At 36.1% G+C, this 12,818-nt stretch overlaps 1 protein-coding gene across 1 annotated transcript; it reads right to left on the bottom strand.

Moving 5' to 3' along the window:
• On the bottom strand, window positions 7,357–9,076 carry LOC107647460. Its single transcript, XM_016351532.1, has 3 exons — window positions 8,258–9,076; window positions 7,889–8,080; window positions 7,357–7,824 (listed from the first exon to the last, which is right to left on the bottom strand). The coding sequence occupies exons 1-3, from the start codon at window positions 9,074–9,076 to the stop codon at window positions 7,357–7,359; spliced, it is 1,479 nt and encodes a 492-aa protein (XP_016207018.1).

The following is a 12,818-nucleotide window of genomic DNA, read 5'->3' as shown; positions in this document are numbered from 1 at the left end:
AGTTAATCTTAGGATTTTTTATTTAAATAAATTAAATAAATGCTTTATTTACAGAAATAAATATTTATAAAAATTATTATGAAAATACATCCCCAATCTTATCTCGTTTACACTATAAACGAGATAATTATAAATGTATCTCGTTTACATTGTTAAAAAAAAATGCTCCTCTGGCTCACGTGGTTTAGTTTCAGTCTCCCTCTCTCCACGCCTTCGATAGCGACGGCCACGCTATCCGCGACGGTGGCGCTGAAATGACAGTGACGGAATTCTTGGCGGCGATTGTGGATCCAGTGATGGTGACAGCTTGATGGCATCGACGGTAGCTCTCTCTCTCTCTCTCTCTCTCTCTCTCTCTCTCTCTCTCTCTCTCTCTCTCTCTCTCTCTCTCTCCCTCCATTGTGCAGACCTCTCTCTTCCTTCATGCTCAACAGCGACGACGGCGAGGCCCCAGTCGATGCCGTCGCCCTTTTCTCCCTCTCCTTCCTTCTTCTTCTCCCTTCTCTCTTTTTCCTTTCTTTTCTGTTATTTCTCCATTTTTTGGGTGTGGGTGGCAGCTGGGGGTAGGTTAGGGTTAAGGGAATGAGTGGCGTTGAGTAAGTGTGGGTTAGCGTAAAATTAGGGTTAGGGGTAAAAGGAATAAGGATAAGATAAGTATTTTGATACAGTTAAAAAATAGAGCAGTGATTAAAAAAACTAAATATAATTCAATATAATTATCTTTAAAAATATTGTTTATTTACCAACTTACAAATTATTTTTAAAAATAAAATCATAATTAAGTATAAAAATTCACAAATAATTTATTATTTAATTTTCAAAAACTTGAGATGTTACAAATTTTATATTTAAGTTATTATTTGTTCAATTGTGTGTGGCACATACATGCAAGGAAGAATAGTATAGTAGAAATGGTACTCCCCAACATTAAAAAAGAAAAGATGTAAAATTGAAGTAATTGAAATTCGCCGAAGAGCATAACGAATCTTATAAATTTGATAAGATTTGTCGAGGATGACAACGAACTTGCATCCAACAAAAAAAAATTCCGAAATATAATCTCAGAATAATTATTCTACAAAAATAAATTTTTTTATTTTATTTTAGAAAAAATCCAACAAACCTAGTTAGAAAAACTATTTTCAATTTGTCTTCTACTTATTATTAATGTTTTTTCATCTAATTTAATTTCTTTTCTTTTTTTTTTATATATATAAAAGAAATTAGTCTTATTAGTTGAAAACTTGAAAATAGCTTTTCTGTTAAGTCATATATATGCTTTCCGCTGTCAGTGGAAAAAAGCAAGATATAGGATTCAATGATTATGCATGGCTCTTATATTCTTGCTTCTATCTTACTGGTAAATATTATTAACTACAAGCTAAGATAATAATTCAATGTGTAACAAAACCCATCCAGGTCAAAATCAACGTGAATTATTAGGCAAGAATTGTCAACAACACCATATATCATATATATAAAGTAGGGGTTGAGAAAATATGTCCCAATCATAGACATTGTGCAAATCATTAGGGATATCGATTATTGTTCTTGTCCAAAAGTTAAAGCTTTTTTGTGTCACCCAACAAACGCACATCACAGATAAAATTATTCTAATAATTTTGGTGTTAAATTTGGTATGTAGTTAAACCACAACCACATATATATTACATACCCAATTAATTTTGATGATTGATTTTAGTGTGCAATATCTACTGTCTAATGAGTAAATTTATATTACCTAACTGCATGCAAAGAGTTACGATGTGTGTGTAGGGTTCAGTATATAGCTCTAACGTTGTATGACCTATTCCTGTTTTAAGTTTTACGAGTTGTTTTGGTATCATACTCTTTGCTAACTAACTAGGAAACAAAGTTTTGCCATATAATGCGGGATTGCGGGCTGTAGTTTGGCAAAGTAGTTTATTTATCTTTTCTTAATCAAATACTGAGGACTCAAATCTCATTTTAGTATAAAAAATTTAACATTGGATCAATGGTGAAATGTCTACCAGTCATTTAGAGATAAATCACCATACTTGATGATAGATATATCTTAATCGCATACTACAGAAAAAATGTTACATGTACAACAAATAACCATCAATCATTTATTATTGGCATATAAATTAATAAACCTTTTTTATTTAAGGTTAATACGTGGGCTGATTTTTTTGGTTATGGAAGAGTTGGGTGTGTTGTATGTGCCGGGTTATGGGATGAGAAGGAGCTGGACCAAGATGTGGGATAAGTTTTTTGCTCAGAGTTGGTGATAAGAAATCGGACCCAACGATTTCCTTTTTTAGATTTCTTTGAGCAAATCGGAGGGTCTGTTTTGCATGGAGAAGAGGTACGAAAATAACATTAAAGAAATCGGACCCTGCGAATTGTACATGAACAAAATTTTTTTTTAATATTACTTTAAGGTAATCGCATTGTCCGTTTTCATTGTTAACGAATTTTTGGATTTAGGTTGAGCAACTCGCTGGGTCCGAGTTGTGGAGGAGTAAATTTTTTTTTTATTTTCACTAAAAGAAATCGGATGGTCCGTTTCATTATTATATAGTATATTTGAATTAGGTTAGAGAAGTCCTTTGGTCCGATTTGTGTGTATATATATACACTTGCGAAGGTCTGCAAATCTTAATCCGCCGACCAGATCTAACATTCTTCATCTTCTTCGACTTCTCTTCTTCTTCTTTCTCATGGTCTGTTGTTGAGTTGGTTGGCTTGGATAGAGAAAAATTCATAGTGAAGTATTTGTGTTTATTTAATTGAGTGAGAAGAATGGATGATAGAGTCCTTTTGAAAGTGTATTATTTTGGTCAGATTTTGTTGCAGACGCCTGAAGGGGTAAAATTTGTTTGTGAAAATCCGTTGGATGTTGTTATTCCGTTCACAATTTCATTTGAAGAGCTTAAAGGTGTGATTTGTGAGAAGATTGATTCGGAGATGTCAAGAAAAATATCATGTATTTTGTACAGATATCTTGGTTGATTCGTTCAATTTCAGACGAAATATATAATGGACGAAGCGAGTATGCAGGAGATGTTTTCAATGTATATTGAAAGTCGTGCTCAAATCTCGTTCATCGAGTTGTACATTGAATTCGAACAATCTGAGGCCGACCAAAATATTTTACGGGAAGACTACAATAGTGACAGTGAGGAAGAGTTCGAAAGTAATTACGAAGTTGTTGGTCCAGACGGAGATGAAGATCAAGGTGACGGCAGTGTGGCTCCGAATGTGACAGACGTTGCAAATGCACTCGCGAACGAAGTGCCATTTGAGGAGCCATCTTTCATGTGAGTTTTGGATTTGGAAGCCATGCATGCTCTGGAGTTTTCGGACTATATGAGTGCAGGTACTCGTTTAGCATTTGCCATCTGGACATATACGCAAATTAATTTTATTATGGAGCCACAGTTTGTGTTGGACGGCGTTATGGAGAGGAGGCGAGCTTTACATTGGTATGGTGTCAGTGCATATACAAATCGGACCGAGGGACTTGCCCTAGCCAAATCGGACCGTGCGAGTAGTGGTAATTAAGCACGCGAACCGTCTGATTTGTGGAAGAGTTCTCCACGCGTCGCACGCCCATAGCTCCCCAGGACGGTGCCCCTTTTAACCCCACAAGTCCCCTTCCTATCCTCACTTTCCCCTTACTTCCCCACCCACCGAGTTGGATGCCATCTTCTTCCTCCCTGAAACCTGAAAGCTTGCTGCTTCTCATTCGTGGGCTTCTCCAAAAAATTTGAAAATGTCCCATAAATCAAAACCAAGAAAGATTGATCGGCCGGAACTTCACATTGTAAAATATCTCAACTATTTTGATTATGTAAGTTTATTTGTTAATTTTTTTTATATTTCATAGTTCTGATTATTATTTTTGAAATTTAGTTAAGTTTATTGTTGTTAGAACTTGAACTGACAATGACCGAGTTTATAATTTATTGATAGAATTTTAGAAATAAATGTTTAAAAAAAAGTGTAAATGTAGTTGATTCTTGTTTAAAATGTTTATAATATAGGCTAATTTTTTTGGTTATGGAAGAGCTGGGTGTAAGTAGTTACTTGTTATAATTAATTTTAACAATTTAAGATTATATGTTTAAATAATAGTTAGAAATATGTGTGCTTAAATGTAATTAATTGAGTCTTGTGGAGAATTTTTTTTTCAATATAATAGATTAGTAATAAAAATGACTTGTTACCAATTTTGTGTAATAATATTAGTAATAATAATTAATTAGTTAACTTTTATAATTTCGTTCTTTAATTTTTGTGGAATAATTTTTTTAGAATAATGTTGACAGAAATATGTTATTTTAGGGGAGGTTTTAGTATTATCAGTAAAATTATATGTTTTAATTAGATATTTTTACATTATGTATGATAGTTGTGTAATCACAATCGTGATTTTGCTATGCGTGTGCAGGATGAAAGGATGTTGATATGTGATCACCCTGTCCTTCCGAATCGGTACAATAAGAGGGTGGAGGAGCATTTACGATCTACTGGTTTTTACCATGTCGCCCAGATTGTGGTTGTTCAATGTCAGAAAGCACTGGTAAACGCTTTAGTGGAAAGGTGGCACCCGGACACACATACCTTTTACTTTCCGGTTGGTGAATGTGCCGTGACACTGGAAGACGTGGCTATGATCTTCGGTCTTCTGACCGATGGTCTTCCAGTGACAGGGATGACTTTGAGTAGTTTCGAAGCCTTAGAGGCGGAGTGTCTGCACCAATTTGGGGTCGCATCGTTAAAGTCGCAGTGTTGAGGAAGCGGCATAAAACTTACGTGGCTACGAAATTTAAAAGAACGGTTACAGTTGACTGATGAAAACAGTATACAGGTGTACGTTAATTGCCACATCATGTTGTTGATCGGTACGATCTTGTTTGGAGACAAGACTGGGGCATCTGTCCACTGGAAGTTTTTGCCTCTTCTCAGTGATTTTTCTAGTATTGGATAGTATAGTTGGGGATCAGCATGCCTGGCACATCTGTACAGGAGTTTATGCAGGGCATCACGGTTTGACTGTAAGGAAATTGATGGTCCGCTAACATTTCTACTTTGTTGGGCATGGATGCGCCTACCATATCTAGCGCCGGTTCTTAGGGAACCCCGCAGTTTTTCGCTTGCCAACAGGTAACACTATCTTACATTTACCTGGTATCTTCATATTTAGAATCCAATTGTGTTGATGAGATGCGTTATATTAGGTGGCGCAACTGGGAGCGTGGAGACTGAGTCTATAGATATCTTAAGCTTACTCATTTTAGGAAGGCATTCGATGATCTTGAGGAAAGCCAGGTGTGTTTGCATTAACGTTGTATTTGTGATTTTTTGCTAACAATTAATATTCTATAAACATTTGTTACAATTATTTATGATAAAAAATTATTATGTTTGTTATACATTTATATTTAAATTTTTTCATGTTTTAATTATGTAATACTTAGTGTTTTTAGTCAAATTCTTTTGAGATTAATTTTTTTCTCATTCTGTCTGTTAAAAAACAAACAAAAAAATAAGTGCGTTTAAAATAAAATTAAATAGAAATGAAAGTTGTCCTTGTTCATACTATATTGTATTGAACCTAAGTAATTTTATTTTGGGTCAAATCTAGTGATTTAGTTATTTGGATTTTAATTATTTGTTTGCTTTATTGTTACCAGTTTTTGTGGGTTGCGTATTCTGTTGATCGTGTTGATCCGGACATAATTTTCGCAGACATCTACATGCACTCAGTCATTTGGAGTGCAACGGTGTCGTTGGTATCTTTTGAGTGTATTGAATGGCATGCTACAGACAGGTTTAGACGACAGTTCGGTTTCGTTCAGGGAGTTCCTCATTAAGAACGGAATCTAGACCAGGCACACGGAGAAGTCTTAACTGGTCCTAAGAATCTGAATTGGGCCACAGCCACGACTCATTCATTTTGGGTGATGCAGTGGACAAACAGGTATAATCACGTTCTTACTGAGGAACCCATGGGTCCGCAGCAGCCATTAGATACTTATATGTACTGGTACCGTTCAAAGTATGGCGATCACTTGAACTTGTCATTACTTGTGGACCAAAATGATGTTGAGGGTGACCAGGTTATGGATGATGAAAATGAAGAGCAAGAGCCACAGTCACCGCCGCCTCCAACTCCACCTCCACCTCCACCTCCACCTCCACCGCCACCGCCAGAAGTGCAACCTGAATCCACAAGCCAATATGTACCTCAGATACAGTTTCCTACGTCATTCCCGATACATCAGCCTCAGTATGACTCAGGAGAGGGAGGTTCTTTTAGCCAGTTGCTTGGGTTCATGGCCTCAGATGCCGGCCAAGCACAATATAGCCATCAGCCCGACTTCATGGCGGGTAGGCATTCATTTGACGCGAGGTATCCATTTTATACCTACTCGGGTGCTTCTGGAGGGTTTGTATCTAGTGATTCTAGTAGGAGTGAGGGCAATCGAGGAGTTCTAAATAGTCAAAACCCGAGCCGTGTTTTGATGACTCTGATTGAAGAAAATGCTAAGACATTGGAGCATGAGACTAATGAGTACTTAGTGGATGAGCCAGATGACGAGAAAGACGAGGAAGATGAGGAGGAGGAAGAAGATGAAGAATCCCGTAATGATGCAGGTATAAAATTGCTTTACTTTTTCCATCAATTGATGTTGTCATAGTATCGTATTGTTTGTTGGGTAGGATTGATTAAATTATTTACTTGTTTGGTCAATTGATATTGTTATGTTCATGTATGATATGTTGTTTACGGTTGATTATACTGTATACTTGCTTGGATTAATTGTTTTATATGCAGGTGGCACCTGTACTCCAGATGAGACAGGCAAAGGCTACAACCTCAGGATTGATCCACCGCGTCATAGCGCGAGTCGATACACTCCGTCTGTGTTCAAAAAGGCCGCGAAGAAATGCAAGAACATCGTCACCTTTGGAAAGTGGACAGCGAAGAAGTAGTTGTGGTGTAGTTAGTTTTATCTATGTATCAGTTATCTTTCGTCATGTTGTCCGTAACTATTTATGTATGATTGAAGTTTCTTAAGTACCAACTAAGTTTTGTATATTTCAGTTGATGTTCCTGAATTTCATTAACTATTATATGTATGATGAATTTGAATGTAATGCTTTACTTGGCCATAGGTTACAATGATTCTATTATCATAAAGTACCTTGAAGTAAATAACAATGATTCGATTATCATAAAGTACAGTGACATAGGTTACAATGATTCAATTATCGTGTTAGGAGATCGAAATATGTTATAGTAATTGTATTTTGAGAAAGTACATTGAATTCGGGTTACATTGTTTCAGATAACATTCAAGTCTACTGCGTGTTAGGATCAGCACTAGGACCTCCGCCCTGACGGCATCTACTACGACTGTGTCCCTCAGCCCTACATTGCCTACATCGCCTCAGACGCCGTAACATTCGTGTGTCCATCTCATTCAAGAAGTGCGTCATCCTGGGCCGACCTTTGGCAACGCGTCTCAGGTACGGGTTCGATACGAATCGAGGACCATTGTAAGAAGGCCACGTAGTTGGATTCCCGAGTGGCCTAAACCTAGCCTGATAAACGCGTCTAATTTGGTCCATCTTATAAACATCATGCACATACACCTGCCAATCTAGTCGTTGATTTGCACAACATGCAAACACATGCCGGCAAAAAATCCGGTCCACCTGGAACTCACCACAGTCACATCTTTGATGACATAGGTCAACAGCATATTCCACTCTACTTGGCATCTCACGCACTTCAAAGACCTCATTCTGCCTGTCGAAGTAATTAACCTGAATGTTTCCTGATGCAAGTTGATTTGCATGAAGTTTGGAGGTCACATGCTCAGAAAAAAACATGGTCAGCATTAATCCGAGCCTCCGCTTCGGCTATTTTCCGTGTGAACAACTCATTTAGTTTGTAGAATATTGCTTTCACAAGTGCAGTGATGGGGAGATTGCGTGCACCCTTCAAGATTGAGTTGATGCATTCGACTAGATTAGTTGTCATGTGACCCCATCGATAACCACCATCGAATGCCAATGCATACTGTTCACGGGGAATACGGTTTAACCAGTTAGTGTATGCCTCGCCCCGCTCTCATAAATGCTGGTAACGTAATTCATACTCGCGAGCCGTCCTCGAATATCCTGCTCAGTATCATATACCATACAAAGAATAAGTCTCACGATGTTTACATTGATCGCAGTTTCATTAGTAACAAACTTTGAAGTAATCATTGTTACCTATATTGATGACAAGATTTTGTAGGTACGGTGCCTTGAATTTCCTCAGAAAGTTCGACTCTATATACCTGATGCAAAATATGTGAAAAGCTCTAAGGGGTGACCAAGCTCCGTGACTGCGTTTCACAGCTGCATTTATCGACTCATGTCGGTCTGATATAAGCTCCACACCATCCCGAGTCACAACATGTTGACACAGGTTATTAAGGAAAAAGTGCCACGCATCAGAAGTCTCTCCCTCGACAATAGCAAATGCAATTGGGACGATATTGTTGTTACCATCCTGCGAAACGGCCACTAACAAGCAACCCTTATACTTTTCGTACAAGTGAGTCCCGTCCACCTGGACAACTGGCTTACAATGTCTGAATGCTCTAATGCAGGGGTAATAGCTCCAAAAGACTCGATGCAATACCCGGATATTACTTACCAAGTCATCCCCTTGATATGCTGGCATAGTCTCAAAATGCACGACAGCTGATGGCTCCTTATGACACATGGCCTCAAACCATATGATCAACGCTTCGTAGGATGCTTCCCAACCTCCAAATATTTTCTCAACTGACTTTTGCTTAGCCAACCATGCTTTTCGATAACTGACGGTGTAGTTGAACTTCGACTGCACTTCTGTAATAACTGATTTTACTTTTAAAGAGGGGTCAGCCTCAACCAACGGCTTAATGGCTTCTGCAATTGTATTTGAATCCAGCTTTGAATGATCCTGGAAAATGGTTGCTCTGGTACAAGTGTGGCTGTCGTTGTACCTCCTAATAACCCAACAGTACTTTCTGCTGATCATGCTAACTCTGATAAGCCAATCACACCCTGACCGTACTGTGTACACTTCGCATAAAATGTCAACGGCTCCGACTCATACACACGGTAGTCTACAGATCTTCGGAGGGTATACTCCTTCATCGCCTTAATAACAGCTTCCCTGGAACTGAATTCCATCCCCACGACGAATTCACCATCTACGACAAAAGGAACTTCTGCCAGGACGGCAGCCATACCATAAGTATTTTAATACACGATTGTTTAATGCCCAAAATTAAATATTAAATAAGTACTCACAACATCAATAATGATATAAATAAGCTATACATTACATTATTATCTCAATCTCAATTAAATAAAAATACAAATACATTAATACACACTGTTAATTAATACAACTTAACTAAATAACTAAAAATAAATACTGATCTTTCAAATAACTTCATAAATTCTATAATAAACACTCATTATTAAAACCTAATTAACTAAATAACTAAATAAATACAAATTAACTAACTAAGTAAAAATAAATAGTAATGACCTAAACAACTAAAATTAAATACTATAACAAATGCTAATTATTAAAGCCTAATTAGCTAAATAACTAATTAAACACAAATTAACTAAATAACTAAAAATAATTACTAATAGCCTAAATAACTTCATAAATACTATAATAATTACTCATTAATAAATAAACCCTAATTAACTAAGCAACTAAATAAATACAAATTAACTAAATAACTAAAAATAAATACCAATTGCCTTAATAACTTCATAAATACTATAATGTATTGTTGTTACCATCCTGGGAAACGGCCACTAACAAGCAACCCTTATACTTTCTGTATAAGTGAGTCCCGTCCACCTGGACAACTGACTTACAATATCTGAATGCTTTAATGCAGGGATAATAGCTCCAGAAGACTCGATGCAATACCCGGATATCACTTACCAAGTCATCCCCTTGATATGCAGGCATAGTCTCAAAATGTACGACAGCTGATGGCTCCTTATGACACATGGCCTCGAACCATATGGGCAACGCTTCGTACGATGCTTCCCAACCTTCAAATATTTTCTCAACTGACTTTTGCTTAGCCAACCAAGCTTTCCGATAACTGATGGTGTAGTTGAACTTCGACTGCACTTCAGCAATAACTGATTTTACCTTTAACGAGGGGTCAACCTTAATCAACGGCTTTATGGCTTTTGCAATTGTATTTGAATCCAGCTTCGAATGATCCTGAGAAATGGTTGTTCTGGTACAAGTGTGGCTGTCGTTGTACCTCCTAATAACCCAACAGTACTTTCTGCTGATCATGCTAACTCTGATAAGCCAATCACACCCTGACCGTACTGTGTACACTTCGCATAAAATGTCAACGGCTCCGACTCATACACACGGTAGTCTACAGATCTTCGGAGGGTATACTCCTTCATCGCCTTAATAACAGCTTCCCTGGAACTGAATTCCATCCCCACGGCGAATTCACCATCTGCGACAAAAGGAACTTCTGCCAGGACGGCAGCCATACCATAAGTATTTTAATACACGATTGTTTAATGCCCAAAATTAAATATTAAATAAGTACTCACAACATCAATAATGATATAAATAAGCTATACATTACGTTATTATCTCAATCTCAATTAAATAAAAATACAAACACATTAATACATACTGTTAATTAATACAACTTAACTAAATAACTAAAAATAAATACTGATCTTTCAAATAACTTCATAAATTCTATAATAAACACTCATTATTAAAACCTAATTAACTAAATAACTAAATAAATACAAATTAACTAACTAAGTAAAAATAAATAGTAATGACCTAAACAACTAAAATTAAATACTATAACAAATGCTAATTATTAAAGCCTAATTAGCTAAATAACTAATTAAACAAAAATAAACTAAATAACTACAAATAATTACTAATCGCCTAAATAATTTCATAAATACTATAATAATTACTCATTAATAAATAAACCCTAATTAACTAAGCAACTAAATAACTAAAAATAAATACCAATCGTCTTAATAACTTCATAAATACTCTAATAAATACTTATTAATTAATACTAATTCACTAAATAACTAAATAAATACTGCACCCTAAATACTAATTAGCTCAAATTATTTTTATCTTAAACTTGACTAAATAAACTATTTTACAAATGCTAAACGAGTACCTGCACTCATATAGTCCGGAAACTCCGGAGCACGCATGGCTTCCAAATCCAAAACTCGCATGAAAGATGGCTCCTCAAATAGCACTTCGTTCGCGAGTGTATTTGCAACGTCTGTCATATTCAGGGCCACACTACCGTCACCTTGATTTTCATCTCCGTCTGGACCAATAACTTCGTAATTGCTTTCGAACTCTTCCTCACTGTCACTATTGTAGTCTTCTCGTAAAATATTTTGGTCGGCCTCAGATTGTTCGAATTCAATGTACAACTCGATGAACGAGATTTGAGCACGACTTTCAATATACGTTGAAAACATCTCCTGCATGCTCGCTTCGTCCGTTATATATTTCGTCTGAAATCGAACGAATCCACCAAATATTGGTACAGGATATCTGTACAAAATACTTGATATTTTTCTTGACATCTCCGAATCAATCTTCTCACAAATCAAACCTTTAAGCTCTTCAAATGAAATTATGAATGGAATAACAACATCCAACGGATCTTCACAAACAAATTTTACCCCTTCAGGCGTCTGCAACAAAATCTGACCAAAATAATACACTTTCAAAAGGACTCTATCATCTATTCTTCTTACTCAATTAAATAAACACAAATACTTCACTATGAATTTTTCTCTATCCAAGCCAACCAGCTCAACAACAGACCATGAGAAAGAAGAAGAAGAGAAGTCGAAGAAGATGAAGAATGTTAGATCTGGTCGGCGGATTAAGATTTGCAGACCTTCGCAAGTATATATATATACACACAAATCGGACCAAGGGACTTCTCTAACCTAATTCAAATATACTATATAATAATGAAAATAGACCATCCGATTTCTTTTAGTAAAAATAAAAAAAATTTACTCCTCCACAACTCGGATCCGGCGAGTTGCTCAACCTAAATCCAAAAATTCGTTAACAATGAAAACGGACCATGCGATTACCTTAAAGTAATATAAAAAAATTTTGTTCATGTAAAATTCACAGGGTTCGATTTCCTTAATGTTATTTTCATACCTCCTCTCCATGCAAAACGGACCCTCTGATTTGCTCAAAGAAATCTAAAAAAGAAAATCGTTGGGTCCGATTTCTTATCACCAACTCTGAGCAAAAAACCTGTCCCACATATTAGTCTAGCTCCTCCTCATTCCATAACCCGGCACAACACACTCAGCTCTTTCATAACCAAAAAAATCAGCCTACTACGTGTACTTGTAAATCTTTAATTTGGATATCTCTTGGCTATAGAGCAAAGTTTGATCATAAAACTTATATTGCATATACTTAAATAACGTAGAGTTAACCGTTAAATTGGCACTTAAAAGATTTAAATACTGACAAAATAATTTTTCGTTAATAAAAATTATTGATATGACTAACAAAGTTGATTACATAGCAAATTCTCCCAACAATCTATTTACTTAATATTTTTAATTAATTTAAACAATAACAAGGCGAAAAAGCAATAAATTCCTAATTTAATTTGGTAAAAAAATTCTAATTCAATTTAAAGAAACCTTAAGTTATTATATCTTTAGGAAGGAGGAAGGTGTGG

The sequence above is a fragment of the Arachis ipaensis genome, chromosome B06, assembly GCF_000816755.2.
Source record: "Arachis ipaensis cultivar K30076 chromosome B06, Araip1.1, whole genome shotgun sequence".
Taxonomy (NCBI): Eukaryota; Viridiplantae; Streptophyta; class Magnoliopsida; order Fabales; family Fabaceae; genus Arachis; species Arachis ipaensis.
The sequence above is the reverse complement of the archived record's forward strand: the minus strand, read 5'-3'. Positions and strand labels throughout refer to the sequence as shown.

Excerpts from the sequence above, each read along its gene's own strand:
- LOC107647460 (XM_016351532.1), bottom strand. The coding sequence starts at position 9,076 with ATGATCAGCAGAAAGTACTGTTGGGTTATTAGGAGGTACAACGACAGC. Across the intron at positions 8,081-8,257 it reads GTAACAATGATTACTTCAAA|TATGCATTGGCATTCGATGG; the intron begins GTTTGTTACTAA and ends CCCCGTGAACAG. Across the intron at positions 7,825-7,888 it reads CTCGGATTAATGCTGACCAT|GTTAATTACTTCGACAGGCA; the intron begins GTTTTTTTCTGA and ends GGAAACATTCAG.